The sequence below is a fragment of the Triticum dicoccoides genome, chromosome 7B (genome assembly GCF_002162155.2).
Source record: "Triticum dicoccoides isolate Atlit2015 ecotype Zavitan chromosome 7B, WEW_v2.0, whole genome shotgun sequence".
NCBI classification, from domain to species: domain Eukaryota; kingdom Viridiplantae; phylum Streptophyta; class Magnoliopsida; order Poales; family Poaceae; genus Triticum; species Triticum dicoccoides.
The window spans coordinates 332,181,730-332,208,620 of record NC_041393.1 but is presented as its reverse complement, the minus strand read 5'-3'; the positions used below and the strand labels follow the sequence as shown (position 1 = coordinate 332,208,620).

The following is a 26,891-nucleotide window of genomic DNA, read 5'->3' as shown; positions in this document are numbered from 1 at the left end:
TCCCCTTTCCTTTCCGGAGTAGGAGAGATGGAAAGAGGGGGAGAGGGAGAAGGAAAAGGGGGCTGCACCCCTTGTCCAATTCGGACCAGAGGGGGGCGCATGCCTCCTTCCTTTTGGCCTCTCTCCTCTATTCCCGTATGGCCCAATAAGGCCCAATACTTCTCCCAGTGAATTCCCGTAACTCCCCGGTACTCCAAAAATACCCGAATCACTCGGAATCTTTCCGATGTCCGAATATAGTCGTCCAATATATCAATCTTTACATCTCGACCATTTCGAGACTCCTCGTCATGTCCCCGATCTCATCCGGGACTCCGAACTACCTTCGGTACATCAAAACACATAAACTCATAATATAAATCATCACCAAACGTTAACCGTGCAGACCCTATGGGTTCGAGAACTATGTAGACATGACCGAGACACATCTCCGGTCAATAACCAATAGCGGAACCTGGATGCTCATATTGGCTTCCACATATTCTACGAAGATATTTATTGGTCAAACCGCATAACAACATACGTTGTTCCCTTTGTCATCCGTATGTTACTTGCACGAGATTCGATCGTCGGTTATCTCAATACCTAGTTCAATCTTGTTACCGGCAAGTCTCTTTACTCGTTATGTAATGCATCATCCCGCAACTAACTCATTAGTCACATTGCTTGCAAGGCTTATAGTGATGTGTATTACTGAGAGGGCCCAGAGATACCTCTCCGACAATCGGAGTGACAAATCCTAATCTCGAAATACGCCAACTCAACAAGTACCTTCGGAGACACCTGTAGAGCACCTTTATAATCACCCAGTTACGTTGTGACATTTGGTAGCACAAAAAGTGTTCCTCCGGTAAACGGGAGTTGCATAATCCCATAGTCATAGGAACATGTATAAGTCATGAAGAAAGAAATAGCAACATACTAAACGATCAAGTGCTAAGCTAACGGAATGGGTCAAGTCAATCACATCATTCTCCTAATGATGTGATCCCATTAATCAAATGACAACTCATGTCTATGGTTAGGAAACTTAACCATCTTTGATTAGCGAGCTAGTCAAGTAGAGGCATAGTCTATGTATTCACACATGTATTATGTTTCAGGTTAATACAATTCTAGCATGAATAATAAACATTTATCATGGAATAAGAAAATAAATAATAACTTTATTATTGCCTCTAGGGCATGTTTCCTTCAATTTTACACGTGGAAAATCTTCATTGGTCCCAGCTGTTAATGGGTTATCAGATCCAAACCGGAACCCAATAGCTTAACGGCGACCCATTACGGTGGATGCCATGTGTAGGTTACCCTTGATTAAAGCACTTCCATGACGTGCGATTTATCGTCATGGAAGTGGACACTTCCGTGATGATAATTTTGCTAATGTCATGGAACACTTCTACGACATCACATATATGACTATCTTGGTTCTGTCATAAAATCGTCATGGATGTACATGCATGACAGAAAACGTGACCTACTATGACAAACACGTATCATCGCGGAAGTGTATTTTTTTTGTAGTGCCAGTTCCAGCTGCTGTGACAGCTTTACATCTGGTTGGGAAGGCTGAGATTGAACTTTGAATACCTGGTCTTCACCTTATTCCCCTTGTGCTAAGGTCATTATAGACCTCACCCAATCACTCAAGTAAGTCTTCAAGGGAGACATCCAAACCTTTACAAACTTTGTTCACTGGCAATACATAATGGCTCTTGTATGCTCAGAACATAACGCCTAACCGTCTAGAAGATCACAGTCTTCAAGTGTAACAAGTCTTCGGTTCACTCAGAACAGAATGTCTTCAGTGATGCTCAATCACTTTGGGCTCTAGGTGTTTCGGTTTTTCCTCGCATGAAATCTCTCTCAAAGTCTTGGGAGGTTGGTTGCTCACAAACGATAAAAAGTTGTGCAATAACTCAGAGTAGCCATCAACTTATGGTGGAGGGGAGTGGCATGATTTGACTGAAATGACCCTGGGTCATCAACCAACCACACGTGTCCCAATGATCAAATTTCAAACACACGCGACAACATTACTTGGGCTACAAGCAATGCAAACTCATCCAACTCTGGACGATATTTTCTCTCATTGTCTTTGCTAGGAAGACATAGGCCTTTTGGTTGAGCAATCACTTCAACAACTGTCTTTGTATTGCCTCGACCCCACTTAACAGTGCGGCGGTTCCTATGACTCAAAAACAAAGTGAAGACTGCGAAGAAGCTAAGTCTTCACGTTCCATTGTCTTCACTCATTATCTTCAAAGGCAACCATTGGCTTCATTGTCTTCAGACATTTTTAGGGTTCGTGTTCCACAGTTAAACCGAATCTCCAGGGACTTCTATCTGTGTTATCCCGCGTATCTCACAAACACATTAGTCCCTCAACTAGGTTTGTCGTTAATACTCCAAAACCAACAAAAGGGTGGCCCTAGATGCACTTACAGCAAGCATTTCCAGAACATAGACATAGAAAAATATCAAAATGGACAAAGAGCACTATATTTACAACAAATTACTCACATAGACCATGATGTAACAAGAGTAGGGATTCAAAGAGAGTTCAAGAGTAGACATGGAGGCAAAGAGAGAAACGACTTACATTCTTAGGACATCTATAAAACCTCCTACCAGTGAGGCTTCCTTCAAATTCTACCAATTTTGTAGGATTTTTCTTCTCATAGCACAAGATATTGACCTTCTCAAACTCCATAATGCCCTGAAAGTCCAAGTCTTCAATTTTGAGGGGGTTATGCATTCAATTAAAATCGAATGGAGCAAGTCAAATCGACTGATTCAGTTCAAAATCCCCAAATCAGCAAGAGGCCTAACCCTATCATGTGAGACAGAAGAGAGAGGGGGCTTACATTTGAATCGAGCTCCTAAAAGGAGTTGTCCCTAGTACGTCGAGTCTCTACCATATATAGGACCATATGTGTAACATATTTTCATATATAAATATCATATTAGAGTGTTTTTCAAGTACAAGGACCATACTGTCATGCACCAGAAAGTTTGAGGACAATTTGTATATTTTTCTCCTTTGCAACTGATCTCATTTTGCTCATAACATTTTTTAGTGGGAGAAAAACAAAGAGACCTCCCTGGATTTGTATACTTTCCTCCTTTTCTACTGGTCTCCTTCTAATTCATAATATTTTGGTAAACGATTCTAATCGGTTGGCCGATCGCGCCGCACACATGCCTTTGATTGGTCGAGCCACACATGAGAGCCACATCTCCTATGGGCCCACGCCAACTGATAGCACCTTATCCCGTCGCCCCTTGTCTTCTTCTTTTCACCCGGACCATGTGTTGCGTCTGGACGATGAGCTATGACCCAAATGGAGGGTGCTGGGAATCCAGGTTTTTCACAATGACAAGCGGACAGTCGCTCGCCACGGTGACGCCATGGCCGTGCGCCATCCATCCTCGTCACCGTGATGCCATGGTCGTGCGCCATCGACCCCTATCGTCCTCGAAGGCACGGCGACACCATGGTCGTGTTGCAAGCTCCAGTGGCCATGCTGGAATCAGCGACGCGGGAGACACTTTTTTGCTGCAAGTTCCAGGGCACGTGCTGGAACCGGCAATGCCCCGTGCTGGTATCGATGACACAAATTGCTTGGACTAACGACCATGTTTGATGCGTGCCTGTTGGCACCCATGCATTATGCTGACGACTTCTGCTGCAAGGGACGATTTGATTTGTTGGACCCGACGAGTAGTGATGCTGTATCGAAGAGTGAGGATGACACAACAACAACACCCATGTATCCTGCCGGTGATGTTTTGCTGAAACCGATGTTCTAAATTGCTGGAACCAGGGATCGAGGAAGCAACAACAACACATGGTGTGCCAACGGATAACCTATGAGATGTTGCAACCGTCAAGCTCAAATGATGGAACCGGCAATGTCAGAAGCTATGATGGGAAGGGGGCATGTCAATGTTTTGATGGGACCAGAGATCCCGGGGAGCTATGATGGCGCGGTGATGCGGAACCATTGTGTGGTCATGCGGGAACGGTGTGCCGATGTTTTCAGCGTTCGGGGTGTCGCCGTGAGCTGTGCTAAGGAGCGGGGGTGGCTTTCCCACGATTTCGGCGATGAAAGTTGTGAGCGGTGATGCTTTGGGGACCAATGACAAGGGTGCATCAGTGTCGTCGAGTTTTACTGCAAACAGTCACGTACAACAATGCGGTGGGGAGATAGGGATTGGAAGTAAGGAGGTTGGGGGAGACGAACATTGAAGCAAGAGGGATGCATGCGAGACATGGGGGCAATGGAAGACGAACCAGATCCGACAGATCAAACGACGAGAGTGTTCTTGTGATTTGCTCTCCGAGGACGGCTAAATACCAAGGATAAGATGATGAAAAAACATTGGACCATAGTCGTGCAACACAACGGATGTGATCTATGCCCAGCAATAGAGTCAGGCTACCACATCCTCCTTCGATGCAAACTTGTAACTGCAGTATGGGCAAGCTTGGGCTGCCTCAAGATTCGCTAGATCTACACAGCTTTCTTCTCTCACCAGCTGCAACATCCAAGTACAACAATCTTGGCATATCCTGTTCACGGCTTGTGCAGTAGCTCTTTGGACTGTCCACAACACTCGGGTATTTCGTAACAACAGACAGTCATCTGCAAAAGTCTCCTTTGAGATAGCAATTCTACTTAGGCTGTGGTGTTCTAGAGCTTTAAGAGATGATGATCGGACAACTTTAGGTAGTTGGCCGCGACAGGAGCTCGAGGAATGAACACATGATTACTTGTAACCTGATTTTGATCTTTGGGGGCTGAGCAACCCTTGTCTTCTGCTCATTCCGGTGCCATAGCCCTGCCAGCTCTATGTACGCGGCTGTGGTGTCTGAGGGAGTCCTGGATTCGGGGGTCCTCAGGTGTCCGGCCCAGGAGTATGGGCCGGGTTGGATGGGTCGTACAAGATCAAGCTGCAGATTATCCTCCGTGTCCGTATGGGACTTCTCAATACATAGACCGCAAGATTAGAGTCCAAAAGTTTCCTTCCCCGATGAACCGACCTTGTACAAACCCTAGGCCCCTCCGATGTGTATATAAACTGGAGGGGTTAGTCCGTAGAAGCTATCTTCTTTACTGTCATTGGAATACTCATAGGCTAGACATCTAGGGTTTAGCCATTACGATCTCGAGGTAGATCGACTCTTGTAATCTTCAAACTCGTCGAATATAATCAAGCAGGAGTAGGGTTTTACCTCCCTTAAGAGGGCCCGAACCTGGGTAAACACAGTGTCCCCAGTCTCTTATTACCATTGATCCTTAGACGCACAGCTTGCCCCCCTTCCTACCCGAGATCTGTCGGTTCTGACACCGACATTGTTGCTTTCATTGAGAGCTCTGTTGTGCTACTTACAAAAAGCAATTTATGGCTCGCCTAGTCATCAACAAAGATATCACCTCTGGAGGGTACCTAGCTTCTAGGCAGACCCTCCAGTTCGGCGGTTTCACCGTAAGGGCCTGCGTGGCCGTCGAGCCCGCAATTCCCCCCATGGCCACCGGGCACCGTCTTTGCATCGGCCCTAAGTACTCCGAAAGGTTGGATCCGGCAGATGTTTCATCTTTAAATGAACTCCTAGACCACATCGATGCCTTGGGGGTCTCAACGGACTATGATCGGATCGGTCTCAAGCCCGACTAGAGGGAAATTAATCAGCCGCCGATCACCCACCTTGTAGCGATCGTTGAGGAACCAGCCAAAGGCACTTCCCTCCCCATATTGAAAACCAAGTATGTTCGGGTCTCCGAATCCCCTGAGTCGGATACCCCCCTTCGGATGGGTCCTTACGCCCTCTCGACTCTGGTTCAAGCATAGGATTGCCGGAGCCCTTGTGCCTAACCGGACCCAAATCGATCGCCCCAGAAACCGTTCTAGCTCCGAACACTGATGTGGGATAGGATCCAAAATTTAATCCACCCACCCACCACAATCTATATTCTACAAGCAACTCAGGTCCTCCAGATATATACGACCTGATGTATGTGTGGCAGCAGCCTTAGAAAATGGTCCACCACTTTTGGGTCGGATTCCTACTTGTTAAAAACATGATCGAAGACTGCTCGGACGACGACGTAGTTTTGGTGTTTCATCATAACAGCACCGACGAGGGAATATTGAATGCCCTCAACCATCGCCACATACAGAGTTTCACGGAATTATCACAAGTATTACAAAAGTATTGTGCAATGGAAAGCACGTGGAGGGCCCAGAAAACCCAACTGGAGCCCACTGCCTTGAAGCAGTGTGCGTCCCGGGCCAAACGAATACATCCTGGCGGGTCACCCGACCACCAGTCTATGGGCAGGAAAATAAACCCTTCACGGGACACAGGTCCGTTCTTGACGAACTGTTGGACAAGCCCTGCCCGATTCACGCCACTCCGCGTACAGTCCCAACACATAGCCTCCGAGCATGATGGGTACTCCGACGGGTAGCAAAAAGTGGAGAGGCCATCCTCACCACAACTCCAGAGAAATACTCTCCGGAGAGGGACACCTTCAACGTCCTAACAGTCTTCGAGACCTTCTCTTCGAACAATCGGCGCAAACGGGCGCTCCGCGACCTCGCCGAAGTCCACCAAGTTACCGCACTGAGCCCATGGAATGACACGGCAATAACCTTTACGGCCAAAGACAAACCAAATGCTCAGTCAGTTTGAGCACCCGTAGCTTTAGTACTAAACCCCATCGTTGATGGTTTTATGCTCACTAAAGTGCTCATGGATGGCGGCAGTGGACTTAACCTCATCTATGAGGACACGCTCGACAAAATGCAGATGGATAGATCATGCATCGAGCAAAGCAATACCACCTTTCAAGGTATTATCCCCAGTCAAGAAGCACACTGCTCGGGAAAAATTAAACTGGATGTGGTATTCGACACGCCCGAAAACTATAGATCCGAAGAGTTGCTCTTTCATGCGGTCCCCTTCAACAGTGGGTATCATGCCATCCTCGGTCAGGATGCTTTCTCATGCTTTGAAGCTATACCCCAGTACAGGTATATGAAACTCAAAATGCCTGGACCTAATGGAATCATCACAATTTCAAGCGACCCGGACAAAGCCCTTCGTGCCGAAACAAAACTGCATCCTTGGCCCTCGAGGCACTATCTAAAACCCTAGCAGCGGAGGAATTGACCACCCTACGGTCCATGGTGGATAGGGACGATGTGATTCTCGATAAAAGATCAAAATCCACCTCTTTCAAGCCAGCCGAGGAAATAGTCAAATTCCAAGTGCACCCGACAGACCCTAACAAAACAGCATCTATCGGAGCACAACTCGATCCGGCAGTGGACGCCGCCCTACGCACATTCCTGCAAGAGAACTTAGATATCTTTTTCTGACACCCTTCAGACATGCCCGGCATCCCAAGAAGACTGGCTGAACACAGTCTCAACATAATTAAGGGATTCAAACCCGTGAAACAAACACAACGGCGGTTCTCTGAACCCAAGCGTCAAGCCATGGGGAAGAGCTAGCCAAGTTGTTAGAGGCTGAGTTTTAGGGAGATTAAACATCCAGATTGGTTAGCCAACTTGGTTATGGTACCAAAGAAGGACAAATCCTGGCACCTGTGTGTCGATTTCAAGGACCTCAACAAGGCTTGCCCTAAAGATCCCTTCCCATTGCCTCACATCGACCAAATTATTGACGCAACAGCAGGACACGACTCTCTGTGTTTCCTCAACGCCTATTCCGGATATCATCAGATTAAGATGAAGGAATCGGACCAGGCTGCAACCACGTTCATTACCCCTTACGGTCCCTTCTACTTGAACACTATGCCCTTTGGACTCAAAAATGCTGGGGCTACCTACCAGCATATGATTTAAACTTGCCTGCAAAAACAAATAGGCAAAACAGTTGAAGCATATATGGACGACATGGTCATCAAGACAAAACACATTGAGCACTGGTGGACGACCTCCGCCTCACCTTCGACAACCTTCGAACATACGACATACGGCTTAATCTGGAAACATGTGTCTTCAGAGTTCCGGTTGAAAAATTGCTCGGGTTTATTGTTTCCCGAAGAGGAATTGAAGCAAACCCAGCTAAGATCTGAGCGTTGTCACAATTGGCCACACCAACAGACCTAAAGCAAGTCCAGAAACTAGTTAGGTGCGTCACGGCCTTAAGCCGCTTTATCTCCAAATTGGGAGAGAAAGCGCTACCACTCTACAAGCTATTAAGGCGCATAGACAACTTCAAATGGACGGACGCTGCCACAGCCGGACTGGAAGAGATTAAAACCCTTCTTACAAGCAACCCAATCCTAGTTGCGCCAGGTGTTGGAGAGCCCATGTTATTATATATTTCAGCAACTAACCAAGTGGTTAGTGCTGTGCTCGTCGTCAAACGAGGGGAAGAGGGACACAGACTCCCTACCCAAAAACTAGTCTATCATGTATCGGAGGCCCTTACACCTTGCAAATCCTGATACCCCCACTATCAGAAGATAGCCTACACAGTCTTCATGGCATCCCGTAAACTACGACACTACTTTCAAGAGTGTTTGATCACAGTGGCATCTGAAGTACCACTCAATGACATTATCAATAACAGGGATGCCACTGGCCGCATAGCCAAATGGGCTATCGAGCTTTTACCGTTAAAAATTGTATACAAGCCACACCAGGCTATTAAATCCCAAGTATTGGCCGACTTTGTCGCCGAATGGATGGAAGTCGAACTCCCTAAAGAGTATAGCTCATACTCCAATTGGATTATGTACTTCGACGACTCTAAAATGCTGACCAGACTGGGGGCTGGCGTCATCCTAACATCCCCTACTGGGGACACAGCCCGCTATGTACTACAAATTATGTATATGGACTCCAACAATGTAGCCGAATACGAGGCGCTGCTACATGGTCTTCGCATGGCTGTCTCCATGGGTATACAATGCTTGGAGGTGCGCGGTGATTCCAACCTCACAATTTCCCAGGTCAACGGAGAGTTCGACGCAAAGGACCCAAAAATGGCGGCATATTGAAATGCCATATTAAAAATATCAGCCCGGTTCGAAGGACTGGAATTTCATCGCGTCGCTCGAGAGAGTAATCAGGCAGCCGACATCCTCGCTCGTATGGGCGCTAAGCGCGACCCTGTGCCACCTAACACCTTTGTGGAAAGGTTCTTTAAGCCATCCATAGTGTGGCAGGGTGACAGTGGAGAAGTCAATACGGACCTGATCACACCCCCAGCTGCCAGACACAATGCAGACACCATCGGGGGTTCGGATATTGAGATAACACCCTCTGCTCATGAGATCATGGCGCTTATCGCTCCCTGGACCGAACCATTCCTGGCCTACCTTAATAGGAAGGAGCTTCCCGACGATCAAAATGAAGCTCGAGCATAGTTCGGCGCTCTAAAGCCTTTAAAGTACATGAGGGTGAACTGTATAAAAGAAGTACTACCGGAGTCCTTCAAAGGTGTATCTCCGAAGAAGAGGGAAGGCAGCTCTTGGTAGAAATACATGCTGGCCTCGACGGTCATCATGTTGCAGCTCGAGCCCTCGTAAGCAAGTCATTCCGGACAGGGGTTTTCTGGCCCACGGCTCGAGCAGACGCTCAAGCCCCTGTCCAACGTTGCGTGGGCTGTCAGCTTTTCGCCAATCAAAGCCACATGCCTCCCACTACATTAAGAAAAATCCCCATTACTTGGCCCTTTGCGGTCTGGGGGCTTGATATGGTTGGACCCCTTAAAGGGGGAAGCCATAAAAAGAAATACTTGCTGGATGGTTGATAAATTCACTAAATGGATAGAGGCCAAACTAGTAAAAACAGCTGAGGCCGGACCAGTGATTGACTTTATATCCGGTATAGTCCATCGTTATGGTGTCCCGCACAGTATCATCACTGAGAATGGCTCTAACTTCACAGCTGATGAGGTGAAAACTTGGTGCGCTAAGTTTGGCATTAAACTCGACTACGCATCCGTATACCACCCTCAAACAAATGGCCAAGTCGAAAGGGCCAATGGTCTGATCATGAGTGGTATTTAAGCCCAGACTAGTGTGCTCTTTATGAGAATCATACAAGCACTGGGTTGAGGAACTCGATTCTGTACTTTGGGGACTCCAGACCATGCCCAATCGAACAACCGGATACACACCTTTCTCTATGGTGTACGCGGTGGAGGCCGTATTGCCCTGCGATATTATTCATGACTCACCTAGAGTGCGCATGTACGAAGAGAGAGAAGCCGAACTAGGTCGGCAGGATGACCTAGACGAACTCGAAGAGGAGCACGATGTTGCTAAAGCCCGTTCCGCATTCTATCAACAACAGGCCAGGCGTTACCAAACCAGAGAAGTGCGGGTTAAGACATACACTGTCGGAGAACTTGTTCTACGCCTCCTGGAGAAGAAAAAGGATAAGCTCAAACCCAAATGGGAGGGGTCCTTCATCATAGATGAAGTACTTACTTGAGGAGCCTATCGCCTTCGCAATGCAGAGGAAACACTCCAACTTCTTGGTTCAGAGGTGGAAGCCGAAGGTCTGCGATGACAATTTTTTTATAAGTTTGGCAGGAGATAAGTTCGGTCATAAAGTACATTGATACATAGAATCAAACGCCTACTCTCTTTCTACGCCATCTAGTAGGCTATCTAGTTTACAATCTTGTTGCAAATATTTCGCTGCCGTCATTACTTGGTCATATACCAAGCTTACAGGAACTTTATTCCCGTCAGGTCCTTGAGGTCCAGCTCGGCCCATATGATTCAGATCAAGTCCGGTGTAGCATGTCTTCACCATGTCCCATGCCTCTCGTGCACCTTCACGGCATGCAGACGTCTTCCACAGCTCGAAGCGATGCCGAGAACCCTTGAACAGATCTACCAACCCCTCCATGCTTTTTGGAGGGGCATCGGATGGCCATAAGGCTTTGGACATATTCTTCATGGCCTTTCGGGCATGCTCGTGCAGCTTTGACAGTTCCTTTAGAACGTCGCTTTGCAGCCCAGACACTTCCTCCTCGTGGCGGCCGGTCAACATACCTGTATCAACCAAACTATAACAGTCTGCATTATATGATTATATCAATAATTCGGATGGTTCACAAGTCATATCGAATATGCCGCCCTTCAGCTTCTGGTTTTCCTGTTGTGCGTCCAAGAGTTGAGCCTTTAAGCTCTTTATCTCTTCGGCCTGCTTCTTCACTTCTTCTTCTAGTTTCTTATCTTTGCCAAAGTACATTGGGGCATTCTTCATTTCTTCAAGCTCGGTGACAGTGGCATTTAGCTGTGTTTGGCTTGTTTCGAGCTCCTAGGACAATGCACTGTTCTTCTCCTTGAGAACCTGCGGTCATAAACGATCCTTAAATCTGTTGGTTCCTACCGCTTTAAGTCTCGTGGGCTAATGCTATCTATCTACTAAGTCTACATAAATTTATACATGTATATCTTTTGAGAACAGACGAGCAAATCCTGTAAGTCCGTCCCGGGCAGCTCGGATGTATGCGCCCACGATGCTAAGGGCGATAAATTCCGGCTCTATTAAAGCAGGGGTGCGCAGGGCTTCTTTCAAGTGTCGATGATTCATCGCACTTTCCACTTCGGAGTTGGTGACGGACACCTCATCCGACTCTTGATGGGGCAGATGAGTCTGCGCCACGCCAATGTGCGCCCTAGTCCTAGTTGACGTCTCCGACGCCGGATTGGCTGCGGCTCAGCTGGCCGGGATCTTGTTTACGGTCCGTCGGGTACCCCTCCTGAGACATAGAAGGAGGATGAAAAATGACAATTCAGATTCACGCCTAAATATGAAATAAGGCTCATGCCTTTTTGGTGATGGCGCAGGCTCAGTGGAGCTCCCGGCTTCCTTTCGCTTCGCACGACCACCCCTTGAGGGTGTCATCCTTCTTCTTGTTGCCCATCCTTGGGTACGGTTCGTTGAGCGCCGATCCTGCGAAGTACGTTCAGTGCGGAGAGTAAGTTATGTGCGGAAATGTCACTCCTTTTTTGACTTTCGGACACTTACCTTGACGAAGGGGTAGAGATCGGGGTAATCGGCCATGGTAGCTGCCTCCGAGCCATCAAGGCTCGCCTGGTAATAGACTCCGTCTTCAAACTCCACAAATATATCGGGATCTTCATGGAATCCGGGGTCGTCGTGACATGCATGGTCTTCTGATTAGGGAGGAGGGCAATGGATGTTCTCGACTACCTTCCTCTGCAACTATTTTTGAAACAACCATAATATTCAGTTAATGCACCCCAATGATAAAAAAAGGTGCTGAATGATTAAACTTACCCAGTTAACGGGGTTGTACATGGAGAAACCGTCCCGACATTGTAGATGGATGAAGTCTTCTTCCTCTCCCGAATAAAGGTCCATAAGCATGGCGGTGAATGCGGCTTGGTTGTCCGGACCCTTTTGCGTATAGCGAGACGCGTCGTCCTCCCCGTTGTAGTTCCATAAAGGACCCACTCTGGACTAAAGAGGCTGGACACATCGCTTTATTGCAATAGCCAAGACTTCCACGATGGAGAGTCCAGAATGGGTCAATAATCTGACCATGTTGGCCAATCTCATTACTTCCACACTATCCTCTTGTCTAGGGGACCTGGGGTGCCAGCTAAACAGCTTCTTTAAAGGAGCGCCGGAGAATTCGGGAAGCCCACGCCGAACAGGGTCCGAAAGAGGAACATCCTCAATGTAGAACCATTCCGAAGACCATTCGTCGAACCCCCTCTTTGGAGTCCCGACTGGTAACCGGATCCGGCTAGGCACTCACCATAAATGCCGCGTCGAAGCCTTTTGTTCTCCTTCACGGAGTCCGCCAGCTGGACGCGGACGTCTTTTAATTCTACGTCCAGCCAGACATTGGCATCTTGAAGATTGTTCTTCTCCTGCCTAACTTGCGTAAGAATGCGCTCGCCAACCTTTAGCTGCCTTTTGAAATGTGAGTCGTCATCTCTTACGCCCTCCGGATTCACCCCGGGATTGTCTGCAGAATTCTCTGTTAGACTTGTTATACCAACCATTTACTAACTGGTGCATCTTCATACAATTGAGACAAATGTTACCAGATGAGGCCTTCTAGGATTCCTCTAACTTGGCAACCGTGTCCCTCAGCTGGGCCTTGCATTCCTCCAGCTCTCGAGCCAATTGCTCATTCTTATCTACAAGGACCTGTGCATAAATTGATCCTTAAAACAGTTGTTCCAACCATTTCAAGTCTCAGGGGCTACTGCTATACATGCTTATCAAATTTTCTTACCTGTATATCTTTGGTATACTGGTCCGTCGCTCGGGCAAGCCCGCCTTGAGCAGCTCGGATGTATGTGTCTCCCGAATTGAAGGCATTAAATGCCTCTTCGGAAAAGATGTTGTTCCGAAGCACGGCCCGTCGGCATCGGTGATTCATGGCGCTCTCTACTTCGGAGTTTGTGGCTGAGAGCATATCCGCGTCCTCTGTCGGAGAACTATGCGGCATCGGCCCCACATCCGCCTCCACTCGCGAAGCCGGTTCTGGAATCCGGCTGGTGGAGGCATGACCGGCAGGATCCCAGGATATAGTCCGGATGCTCCTCTTCCTAACCGGGGCACAAAGGGCGATGTTATACTTCAAATACAATAATTGCAGGACAAGTTTTCGCCTTACCTCTGTAGCGGCGTGTCGATCCTAACTGCCTTCCTCTTGAGCCTGCCCGATCCGGACGTCCGTGGCCGACGGGTCCCTAGGGGCTCGGCCCTACGCTCTGACCGTTGTCTCTGCAAAAACACGGCACTTCAGGGGTAAGGCATGACATCGAAAAGGAGTCCTCTTCAGAGGATAGGGTTTTTGGCTTGGCTTACACGCGACGTAGGTAGCAGTCCGGGATAGTCAGCAATAATGGCCACTGAGGCGCCATCGTAGCTCGCTTGATAAAATATCCCATTGACAAGCTCCACGGTGATATCCGGATCCTCTTCGAGTCCTGGATCTAGGGCCCTTCCGGGGTCCTCTGGCTGCGGGGAAGGGCTGGAAATTCCTTCTACGGCCCTCCTCAGTTCCTGCTCGGAAATATCGAGGCAGGTAATCTTAGCGAAGAACGCTGCAATAAGTGAAGCGGGGAAAGGAATGACGACTTACCCAGTTTGGGGGGTTGTACATGGAGAATCCGTCCCGCGGTTTAATGTGAAGGAATTCTTCCTCTTCTCCTTTGTATAAATCAGACAATATCCTTGCCAGGGCAGTGGCGGAGTCCAGACCCTTACGGCCACAGCGGGTGGCATCATCTTCCCCGTTGAAGTGCCACATGGGCTTCCCCCGATATTGAAGCGGTTGCACCCCCCGTATTATGCATATTGCCATAACCTCGACTATCGTCAGTCTGGACTTAGCCAGTAACTTTATCCTGCTCATCAGGAAGTGTATCTCCCTGGTATCCTCCTCTTGGGGGCCCTGGGGGCGCCAGCTCAGACGTGCCCTCGGTGGGGCGTCACTGAACTTGGGGAGACCTATCCGGACTGGATCCGGAAGGGGAACGTCATCAATGTAAAACCACTCCGAAGGCCAGTTCTCTGGTGCCTTCTTGGGAGTGCCAGATAGGTATCCGATCTCGGCAATGCGCCATACTTCAGCCCCGCCCACTTGACATAGGGATTCTCCCTGGTTGCGGGGGACAAGGTAGAACAACTTCTTCCATAACCCGAAGTAAGGCTCGCAGCCTAGAAATAGCTCGCAAAGGGCAACGTACCCTGCTATGTGTAGTACGGAGGCAGGGGTAAAGTTGTGCAACTGGAGGCCGTAGAACTCCAGGAGCCCGCGAAGGAACGGGTGGATGGGAAACCCGACGCCCCTTAGCAGATGCGGGATGAGGCATATTCGCTCCTCTGAAGATGGATTAGGAGATCCCTCCGCTTGTTCCCCTTCGTTATAAGTGGCTATTCCGGCTCGGACGGGGACCATGAACGCCGGTGGGAGAACCCGTTGGGTTTGTAACTCTATCAAACGGCTATGAGGAACTGAGCACTCTTCCCAGTCCCCCGGCTTGGAGCGAGGAGAGCGAGCAGAAGACATGCGACGACCGGCCATGTTGGAATGGTTTTTTCCGGAACGCTCCGTTGGATGCTTGCTCGAGGGGGGAGAGTGAGGTTTGGATCTGAGAGTCCCCGTCTCTTCAAATAGACGGTCAACCTGAAGGATCGGGGGTGGCGAATGCAAAAATGCCCCGGCTCCTCGCATTCGCTCGACACGTGGAGATGGTCATTATTGAGGAACTGAAGCCGAGGAGTACAACATTGATGGGAAGCCGGACACTATTCGTCGGTGCAGGTGCTTTGGAGTATTCGGAGATGGAACCCGCCTTGCAATGACGAGGACAAGACTGCGCGCCGGACTCATCGTCATTGAAGCCTGGTTCAGGGGCTACTGAGGGAGTCCTGGATTAGGGGGTATCCGGACAGCCGGACTATATACATCGTCTGGACTATTGGAGCGTGAAGATACAAGACTCAAGACTCCGTCCCGTGTCCGGATGGGACTCTCCTTTGCGTGGAAGACAAGCTTGGCGATCCGGATATTGTATTTCCTTCCTTGTAACTGACTCCATGTAAACCCTAGCTCTCTCTGGTGTCTATATAAACCGGAGAGGTTGGTCCTTAGAAGGCCGATCACAATTACAATCATAATCATTATAGGCTAGCTTCTAGGGTTTAGCCTCTACGATCTCGTGGTAGATCTACTCTTGTACTACTCATATCGTCAATATTAATCTAGCAGGAAGTAGGGTTTTACCTCCATCGAGAGGGCCCGAACCTAGGTAAACATTGTGCCCCTTTGCTTCCTCTTACCATCAGCCTGAGACGCACAGATCGGGACGCCCTACCCGAGATCCGCCGGTTTTGACACCGACACCGCCCACTTCAAATATGGACCCTCCGCCCTGGTGGCGGGGGACGAGGCAGAAGAACTTCTTCCATAGCTCAAAATGAGCCTCGCAGCCTAAAAATAACTCGCAAAGGGCGACAAAACCGGAAATGTGCAAAATAGAACCTGGTGTGAGGTTGTGCAGTTAGATCCCGTAATATTCCAGTAGACCCCTGAGGAAGGGGTGAATTGGGAATCCCACGCCCTGAGAAGGAACGAGATAAAGCACATCCTCTCTCCTTGGCTGGGATTGGGGAAATTCTCTGCCAATACATCATCCAATAGAAGTTAACCTGGTCGTACGGAGACTAGATCCGCGGCGGCGGGGGGGAGGGGGGAGGGGTATATCCTTGCGTCTGGAGTTGATTGAGCTGGAGATGGGATACGGAACAACTTTGCCAGTCCCCTTCTTGAGGGCGATGAGGACGCGAGGAGTAGCCAGGGACACTAGCCATGGTTTGAATTTCTTTCGTGGTTTGCTCTGTTGCTCTTGGGGCGATGCGAGATGACGTTTTTGGAGATCTGATCTCGTTATATAGGCGCTGCTTGTGCCTGCTAGAAAATATTAAAAAACAAGGATAGCGAACCGTTGGCATTCGCTCAAATCCGTGGAAATCGAGGCGACGACATGAAGGAATCATAAAGGCTGGACATGAAAAACGATGCCGGACTATCATCAATCCGGAGTATGGTGGAGAACCCGCCTTGCAAAGCCGAAGACTTATATCCGCACACTACATTGTCATTGAAGGCAAGTTCGGGCGCTACTGAGAGAGTCCTGGATTCGGGGGCCCTCAGGTGTCCGGCCCAGGAGTATGGGCCGGGTTGGATGGGCCGTACAAGATCAAGCTGAAGATTATCCTCCGTGTCCGGATGGGACTTCTCAATACGTAGACGACAAAATTAGAGTCCGGAAGTTTTCTTCCCTGATGAACCGACCTTGTACAAACCCTAGGCCCCTCCGATGTGTATATAAACTGGAGGGGTTAGTCCGTAGAGGCTATCTTCTTTACCGTCATTGGAATACTCATAGGCTAGACATCTAGGGTTTAACCATTACAATCTCGAGGTAGATCCACTCTTGTAATCTTCATACTCGTCGAATATAATCAAGCAGGAGTAGGGTTTTACCTCCCTTAAGAGGGCCCGAACCTAGGTAAACACCGTGTCCTCTGTCTCTTGTTACCATTTATCCTTAAACGCACAGCTTGGTCCCCCTACCCGAGATCTGCCGGTTCTGACACCGACAGTGTCCACCCTATACCTTGTACGCTTTTCTGCCCTATCAATGCAATGATACGCTGCTAGGCGTATTCGAGAAAAAGAACTTTAGGTAGCTGGCTAATATAGTTGATTTACATGTAACAAACTCCTGATCTCTAGCTTTCTCTTTTGCTTGATAAAGCTTGGTGACGGCCTATTGCACGATCTGTGCAGCGTTTACATCACCTTCATGTAATTTGACTACGGCAGTCGGGCTCTTGTCCGTTTTGAATGCATAAGATAGATTATGATGCATAAGATAGATTATGATCTACCTTTTCTTAAAGAAAAACGGCGGGCGTGTGACCGGCCGAACCTTACGGCAGTAAGCCGGCGGCCTAATATTTTTGAGTGGGAGAAAAACAAGAGCCGTCCCCGCCCCCGCCCCCGCATCACTGCTGGACTGGTTCACTGGACAGTGGGCGGCGTGGTGCCGCGGCAGTGGCCGAACCGTAATATTATGGTCATCAAGGGGGTAAACACGGACGCGGGGGTATATACAGAGCAAATTCCAGACGCGGTAAAGGAAGGCACGCGGCACTCGCTTTCTTCGCACACACGTCTCCTCCCCGCATCCTCCCCTAAAAATCCCCAAATCCGACCAAACCCTAGGCAAAATCCACTCCCCTCCGCTTCCTTCGCTGCTAAGTATATCTCCTGAGCTCCGAATCTCCTACCGGGTTGGGTCTCGTAGTCGTTGGATGAGAGCTTGGGACAGTGGAGGAGCATGACGGTGATGGAGCTGAAGGCGCTACCGCTCGGTTTCCGGTTCCACCCCACCGACGAGGAGCTCGTCAGGCACTACCTCAAGGGGAAGATCACGGGGCAGATCAAGAACGAGGTCGAGGTGATCCCGGAGATCGACGTCTGCAAGTGCGAGCCGTGGGACCTCCCAGGTACTGCCGCTCCTGCCGCCTCTTGTGTGTGTGGGGATGTTTTGGTCCTGGAGCTTGGATGATCGTCTCGTATGCGGTTGGACTCGGGGGCTCCGTTGTGTCTTTGTTTTGCGGCTTCTGATTTTGGTCGCTGCGATTCGTGCCTAATTTGGGGTTCTGAGTTTGATTTCCCCCCATTTTGTCTCCCCCGTTTTGTACGCGTTGCTGTTCTTATAACCATTCCAGCCAGTCTGTTCTTGCGATTCTCCGTGGGCGCGTTCCGTTTGGGGGATTCTGATCCCTAGGGCACCATCCTTTTTTGTTAGTTCGTTGGATTCACTGGCTGATTCTCGCGGTTTGCATCGTGCTGTTTGGGGGCTGCGAAATTCAGTAAAAAAGGTGTTCGGGTGCTGATATTTGATACGATTCCCTCGATGCCTGCTATATATTTCTCTAGTATACCCTCTTTCCGAGATGCGATTTGGTGCGATGCAGCTGTAACTATTGGGCGTGGTGCTATTTAATAATTTGAATGTCAATACCTTTGGATGAAGATTCCATTTCTTCTGACGCCGGTATTGTGGTGCTTGAAGATAAAGCTTTGATCCGCTCGGAGGATCCGGAGTGGTTCTTCTTTGCACCCAAGGACCGCAAGTACCCCAATGGAAGCAGGTCAAACAGGGCGACGGAGGCTGGGTACTGGAAGGCGACCGGGAAGGACAGGGTCATCAAGTCCAAGGGCGAGAAGAAGAAGCAGCATATGATTGGCATGAAGAAGACCCTTGTTTTCCACCGAGGACGTGCTCCGAAAGGGGAGCGCACTGGTTGGATTATGCACGAGTACCGCACCACCGAGCCAGAGTTTGAGTCTGGCGAGCAGGTATGGGCCTCTATCTGTTTCTTCCTCAGTTTTTCGTGGCAGTGCTGTTAGATTCTGTTCACAGTGCGGTTCTAAGTTCTTAGATATAACAGGCTCATTGACCAACATTTTCTGAAACCTACCAGTTTGATTTTAGACTGTAAAATGAAGTAACAACATAATCAACACAGTACAAATCCGATTGTCTGCACGCTTTGAGCAGTCAAAATGAACAAAAAGAAAATTGCCCCTGGATTGGAAATGGTTACTACTACCTCGTTGTCTGATACTTCTGCTGTGATATTTGTGTACTTTCAGGGTGGTTATGTTCTCTACCGCCTATTTCAAAAGCAACTGGAGAAAACTGAGCGCTTCATTCTAGAGGAAATGGATAGAAGTGGCTACTCTCCCACTCCATCTCGTTCAACTCCTGACAACATGGAAGCAAACGAGGAAGCTATCACACTCATAAATAAGGAATCTCCTGAATCTGGTCTGCATGGATGTCCAATTGAGTTGCCAGGTACAATTGATACTCCGGGCACACCGGTTACAAGGTGGCTTGCAGACCGAAATGGCAATTCGGGGATAGATGAAGCAAATGTTTTAGGCATGCCTTCTCATGGTAATGTCGATGAAAGTCCCAAGGTGAGCAGAACTGTGTACCTCTATATCATGCATTATTTAAGTGTACAGTCTCTCAAAGTGAGTTCAGGTCCTAAGTCCTCATACTGATTTATCACATATAATGAAGCAGGCTGATATGTCGGTTGGCTCTTTGGCTCACCTAATTGATTCACAGACGAAAAATCTCGGGTCTCATGAATTTGCAACCGTTTCTGCCCCCATGTTATCGCATGACGATTTGGACAAGCTTCTACTTCAGTTACCTCATAATTCAGTGGAAGATTTCTTGAATGAAACAATTGCTGATCCGGATGAGCATTCATCAACTGCATGTAATGTTCAGTATGATGCAGACACTGGTTTTATGCAGGTAATAATTATTTTGGCATCTGCTGTATATGTTATGATTATTGTCTGCCTTCTTATATTTGTTTGTTCTCTGTAGGCTCAGGGTGAGTTGCTATATGATGGTCCAAACTGGTTCGGTAATTTTCTGTCAGATGACACAAATCCACAACAAAGTGGATTATATGAGAATGCAGCATTGCTTCCTTATGGCACTAATCCGGATGTACTTTCCATGGACTCCGGTGATGAGTCCTTGCAAGATTTGTTCAATAGTATGGACGATTCAAGTGGGCAGAATGATGTATGGAGCAACGGATTTGGATTTAATCCCATGCATCAGCAGTTACAGTCTACTGTGCATCCGAACTATATATTTTCTCAACAGGGCATTGCACCCAGGAGGCTTCGGCTACTGGATTCATTGTCTGATGTCAATGTTGAGAGTAGAGAGAGCATGACCAGAGATGAACATGAAGATGAAGAATCAGATATTGTAACTTCGAAGTATATGAGTGAATCTGTTGAGTCATCTGCAGATGTAGATGATTCTGACTCAACCGGGGTTACTATTATGACCCGGCGCCGTGCTCTAACTAAAAGTGTGCCTTCCAACTGTGATGATGCTCAATCAACGGGGATTACTATTATGGCCCGGCGCCCTGCTCCAAGTTCAAATATGCGTTCTGATGAAGCTGATGCCGAGGCAACAGGGATTAATATTATGAGCCGACACACAGCTCCAAGTTCAAGCACAGATAGCTCATTTACCACCGAACAAGGGACTGCAGTGCGAAGGTTACGGCTACAATCGAACCTCGATGCAGGATCATGTTCCAGTGTTGATGGTTCGTCAAGTTGCATTATAGAACATGGAAGTGAAAACGAAGGTCTGGAAGCTGAGGTGAGGACTTCTTTCTTACTCTTGACCTAATTCTTCAATTGGACTTTGGTGGTAAAAGATAGATATTGGATGTCCTACGGTTAGTTTCATTATATAATGCGTGGAAGGTGTCTTAGTTTATGACCTGTTCCTGTGCTTTCTTCATTCGGCCTGTTCTAGCTTATATGAACTCCTGCATGACAATGATGCCTGGCAATGAGCTGCAGTTTGTAATCTATGTCGTTGAAGCAATATAACATGTTTTGGTATTTGCCTTCCAGATTGAAGAGCATGTGGACACAGACTTCCCTGACGACGCTGGCAACAGTCATGCTGATGAGCAAATGTACATGCCTGATCATGGTAACTAGTCTGCTGAGCTATTATACATCTTGTTATCTTGTTATTGTTGGCTTCTGCTTTGCGAAGCCTATTCCACATATTATTGACATGCCGATGCTGCAATGCTTGATCCAGAAGCTAATTCTGGTACGAGGCTGCGGAAGACGGCAGAGAAAAGCGACAAGGAGAGCAAGCAGGAGTGTGGTCTCCAGTCACATGTGAGAGCACCAAGGAAGAGGGGAGGCTTCGCAGCACGCATGATCTTGCCAGTTCTGTCCGTGGCTCTTCTCGTCCTTGTCAGCGTTGGGATCTATGGATGGGCATAATAGCTCTCTTATGGTCAGATTTAATGTGTCACATTTTCTCCACATCGGCTGTGAGCATTGTACATACCGTGTCTTGCTGCCTGCGTTTAAGACGGTTGTAAGACAGCGAAGTGTTTGTTCCCCTTCCGGCGGGGGACTGTGAAATGAAGAAGTGAGGTAACAAATGAGAAGCGGGACGAAGCAAGGAGCAACTGTTGCTGTAGATGCCTGTGACTTAGTACATGCTAGTTTTTGTTCTCCTGTCACCGCAGATGTTGGCAACCATGTTGTAGTCATCCATTATGCGTGTTGTTGTGATGATATAAGGTCTGAACCTAATTACTCCCTCCGTTCGGAATTACTCGTCCATGAAATGAATGTATCTAGATGTATTTTAATTGTAGATACATCCATTTTTGTGACAAGTAATTCCGAATGGAGGGAGTAGATCTGTTGCAGATCCTTTTTCCATTTTGTAGAACTTTGCAGTTGCTTCAGTTTTTGGTGATGCGGATGTGGATGTGGAACTGGACACTGCCTTCGTCATGTGGGATAGTCCTCGTCTCTGGCGCATAATAGTTTGGTGCGGCAACTCGAGAATCTATGGTCCCCTCGACGGTCGATTGCTCTGGTACCGCTGGGTGCTGCTGCTCTTTTGTAGAAAACCCTAACTTGGAAAAAAAATGCTTCGCCACGGCCCCACGCACCAGAGTTGTTGTGTCGGTGCACATGTCAGCCTCACGCGCCGAGTAGTTTGAATAGCCATCTCCACCCCACCTAGTCTCCTCTCCGTCTCAGTCGCCTCCTCGTCTCCCTTTATCATCTCCCCACAATCCCCGCCCACGCGCCGAGTAGTCAAATCGCCGCAGCCTTATTAAATAGCCGCCTTCACTCCATCACTCGTCTCTCTTCTCTCCGTCTCAGTTGCCTCCTCGGCTTCCTTTATCATCTCCCCACAATCCCTCGCCTCTCTCAAATCCCTAACAAGCAACCACCCCGCTCACGTCGCTCGTCACCGTCGCGCCGCTTATCGTCGTTGTCGACGGCGAAGACCAACGAATGGGAGATGATGGTCGACGACTGGGCCGACACTGATCCGGTCAGGGTCGCCGTCGCCCGCGAGATCGCCGCCAAGTTCACGAGCATGCTATTGCTGGTGAATCACGCGAGGGGCTTGCTCAAGCAGTTCAGGGAAGATGAGAAGGCTCGCGTGTTCCCCAACGGAATGAAGGGCGTGCCAGTGGTTGTCTTTATCGTGTGGCGCATGCTCGAGTCGCGGCCCGGTGATGCTGGCTAGCGTGCTCATTAGTGCATGCACCGCTCGTGCAACAAGCAGATCCAGAGGCAGAGCGTGTCAAGCAGGTTCAAGTTGTTGTGCCCGAGCGTGTCGGCTGCAACTACCTCGCCATCGCACGCAAGAAGCCGCCGCTAGGTATGCCTATTGTCGTCATTGATGACAACGAGGAGCAGGAGGCTTCGCCGCATGTGCAGGTCGTAGCTCGGCATGTTGTTGTAGGCCACAAGGAGGCGACCATCGACGTTGACTAGCTAGTAGACACAAATTTTCCGGTGAAGACGGATGGAGAGCCACGGGAGGAGCTGTAGAGGGCGAAGAAGAAGAAGGGCAACATGCGGGCTCTATGCCGCTCTACATGCCTGAGTGCCACATCGTCGATCCCTCGTCGTTCCGCCCGCCTAAACTGAAGATGAGATTAACTAAAGATGCAGTCAGTGAAGAAGATGAAGTTAGTAGTAGGAGCTAGGTATGCCAGTAGTTGTGGTGGGATATAAATAAACTTATATTTGTATGTGAGTTTGGATTCTAGTTAGTGTTGTTGGACTAAAGTATAAAGTACCTATGATGCTGCAAGTGCAACTTATCCCCGGGTGGTTTCGGTAATTAATAACAACATATATGCCATTGAACTAACTGCTATTCAAAGATGGATTTCAGGAAAGTTCAATGTTTGCGTGGCAAGGACATGTGAAAGTGGACCCCTCAAAATGCTATGGAAACATGTTGGCACAAAGCTCCAAGACTCTACATTTTTGGTTAAGTGATCCAAGATCACATTGAGTCCCTAGGAAAGCCAACACTATTAAAAGGGGATGAGATTTTGATCATGACTTAGTTGCTCAAGTGCTTGAAGATATTGCTCCAAAACCCTCAACCATTTTCTCCAAATCCTATCTGTCCAAACCCTAACTTCCAAACTCGGTCCCATCGAAACTCCTACATCCGGACCCACCGAGTTGATCCTAGACAGAGCCACAACCAAACCCTAAAAAATCGGTTCCACCGAGATGACGATCGGTCCCACCGATTTGCACTGACCAAGTTTTTGTAACCTTTTCAAAATTACCGAGTTGGTTTGGTCGGAACAACCGAAGTGAGGTCTTGCTTAGGTTATCGCACATAGGTCCCACTGAGTTGTTCCATTCGGTCTCACCGAAAAGCCCAACGTTCCAATCTTTTACAAAAGTCGGTCTCACCGAGATTTTTGTTTCGGTGCCACCGAGTTGAGTCAAAAAGTTTTAACGGTTGGATTCTTGGTGAAGGCTATTTATAACCCTCCACCCTCACTTACTCTCAGAGAGAGCCATCAGAACGAAGCTGCGCTTCTACGATTCATTTTCTAAGAGAGAACCACCTACTCATGTGTTGAAATCAAGGCACTCCAATCCAATCATTTGAACCTTGATTTCTAGTCTCCCCAAGTTGCTTTCCACTCCAATCCTTCTCCTACCAAAGCCAAATATGTGAGAGAGTGATTGAGTGTTGAGGATACTATCTTTTGAAGCACAAGAGAAAGGAGTTCATCAAATCTTCTGAAGCACAAGAGAAAGGAGTTCATCATCAACACACCATCTATTACCTTTTGAAGAGTGGTGTCTCTTAGATTGGTTAGGTGTCACTTGCGAGCCTCCGAGATCATGTGGGGTTGAACCAATGAGTTTGTAAGGGTAAGGAGATCACCTACTTCATGAAGATCTACCCCGAGTGAGGCTAGTCCTTGAAAGGGCTAGTTATCGACTAGAGGGGGGGGTGAATAGGCGATTTTTATAAAAATCTTCAAAACGTGGGAGTAAAGACAAACAATAGAAATGACACTATTCGTATGCAGCGGAAGGTAGACTACACTAGACAAGCCATAGTCAAGTATTCAATGAAGTGAAAGGACGAAGGCTATCAGCAGCTAGGCAATATGGATCAAGATGGAAGATAGTATGAAGCCAATCAGAACAAGTAGTCACACAGTGAAGTCAAACAGATAATACAAGCAGGCAATGACTTCACGAATAAAAACTGCAAGTAAAGAGAAGTGAGAGATAGAACTAGTAGCTTCAGGAGGACAGAGATTTATTCGACCAGTTCCAGTTGCTGTGACAACTGTACGCCTGGTTAGGGAGGCTGAGATTCAACTCAGAAGACCTCGTCTTCACCTCATTCCCCTTGAGATAAGGACACCTAGTCCCCGCCCAATCACTCTGGTAAGTCTTCAAGGTAGACTTACAAACCTTCACAGACTTCGTTCACCAGCAATCCACAATGACTCTTGGATGCTCAGAACGTGACGCCTAACCGGCTGGAGGATTCACAGTCCTCAAGTGCAACAAGTCTTCAGCTCACGTGGACAGAAAGACGTCAGTGATGCCAAACTCTCCTTGGGCTCTGGGTGGTTTGGGCTTTGTCCTCGCAAGGATTCTCTCTCGAAAGCTTCAGCGGTGGGTTACTCTCAAACGACAAAAGCCATGTACTAACTCTGAGCAGCCACCAATTTATGGTGTAGGGGGTGGGCTATTTATAGCCACTGGGCAACCCAACCTGATTTGTCCGAAATGACCCTGGGTCACTAAGGAACTGACACGTGTCGCAACAGTCAGATTTCAAACACACGCGACAGCTTGACTTGGGCTACAAGTAAAGCTGACTCATCCGACTCTGGATAAGATTTGCTCTCATCGTCTTCGCTCGAAGACATAGGATTTGGTTGAGCATCACTTCAGTCACTCTGACTTTGTTCACTTGGACCCCACTTAACAGTGCTGTGGTTCCTATGACTCAACAAAGAAGAAAAGGAAACAACAAAACAACTAAGTCTTCATGTTCCATAGTCTTCACTCGATGTCTTCTCATGTCATAGTCTTCAACGTGAATAGCTTCACAGACCACCATTGTCTTCAATGTCTTCACACATTTTTAGGGGTCATCTCCGGTAGGTAAACCGAATCAATGAGGGACCACTACCCGTGTTATCCTGCAATTCTCACAAACACATTAGTCCCTCAACCAGGTTTGTCGTCAATACTCCAAAACCAACTAGGGGTGGCACTAGATGCACTTACAATCTCCCCCTTTTTGGTGATTGATGACAAACTGGTTGAAGTTTTCAACGGGGATAAAAGTATGTGAAATTGTGAAGGATTAAGATATTGTCTTCATAGGTGGTGAAAAGGCTCCCCCTAAAGATGTGCATATAAATATTTTGTGTTGGAATGCAAATGCACATGTCAGGTTGTACTTGTGGAGATCCTCTTCACCATATGAAGGCAACACATCATGCATGAACAGATATACAGGAATAATGACATGCATAATGAAAAATGGACGTCTGCGGAATGACTTCATGCGGGATATCATCGCACATGCAGAATTTATCGTTGCATCACAGAATAGCAGAAAAAGTAGCAGACGACCATCAAGTTTAAGTGTTACAACTCAAAGAACCAACTGTATCAAAAGCGAGAGTTGTAAACACCAGGCAAAAGTATAGCAACCACCCCGCTTGAAGACTATCAACATATGCTTCTCCCCTTTTGTTAGTAAGGACCAAAAAGGTTTGAAGACATAGTCTCTACTCGTTTCCATGAGGAGTGGGTGAAGCAGTAGGGTCGTTGTTGAGGTTTAGTGGTGCTGATGAACTTGGTGCAGTGTCGATACACGTCGAAGTTGGAGGTGGTGAAGTAGCATCATGGGCATCATCATGGCATTAACAGTCGCCGCGGAGGAGGAGTACTCTGAATCTTCAAGTGACGGGGTTCGACGCAAGACAACATTCCGGGGAGGAGTGGTGTCGAACTTGAATCTTTCTGTGAAGCCATCAAGATCAGCTTCAGCACTAAGCAAAGTCAAACTCTTCCAGGACCTCCGATAGGTTTCATGAGTGACAAAGGCATTCTTGGTGGCAAGGTTGCGAATGCGATTGACATCCACCAAGAGGCTTTGCATTTGACGCTTGAGCCAGTAGTGGTGCTTGTCATGTTTCTGATGCAAGGCCACGAGAAGCTCTCAGTCACTGAGCACACGAGATCGCTTCTGAGGCCTTGGAGCAATAGTGCTTTCTGTGGCTTCAGTACGTGCACGACGAGTATTGCCGGCCAGCGGATAAACACAAGAAGCATCCTGAACACCTTCAACATGCTGAGAGAAACTTTGACGATCTGCATTGTGAAGATAAATTGCTTCCTTGGCAGGCTC

The 26,891-nt window shown here is 48.1% G+C and overlaps 1 protein-coding gene across 2 annotated transcripts; it reads left to right on the top strand.

Annotated features, from left to right (window-relative positions):
* The first annotated feature begins 17,692 nt into the window (after positions 1-17,692).
* LOC119337971 (protein NTM1-like 9) lies at positions 17,693-21,926 on the top strand. Of its 2 annotated transcripts, none has more exons than XM_037610260.1 (7): positions 17,693-18,072; positions 18,645-18,931; positions 19,229-19,558; positions 19,668-19,907; positions 19,983-20,786; positions 21,047-21,128; positions 21,243-21,926. In XM_037610260.1, exons 1-7 carry the CDS (start codon positions 17,904-17,906, stop codon positions 21,431-21,433), a joined length of 2,103 nt encoding a protein of 700 aa, XP_037466157.1. In that variant the 5' UTR covers positions 17,693-17,903; the 3' UTR covers positions 21,434-21,926. The 2 variants fall into 2 exon arrangements, with proteins under 2 accessions (XP_037466157.1, XP_037466156.1); XM_037610259.1 differs by having other exon boundaries at positions 19,665-19,907.
* Positions 21,927-26,891: the final 4,965 nt, after the last annotated feature.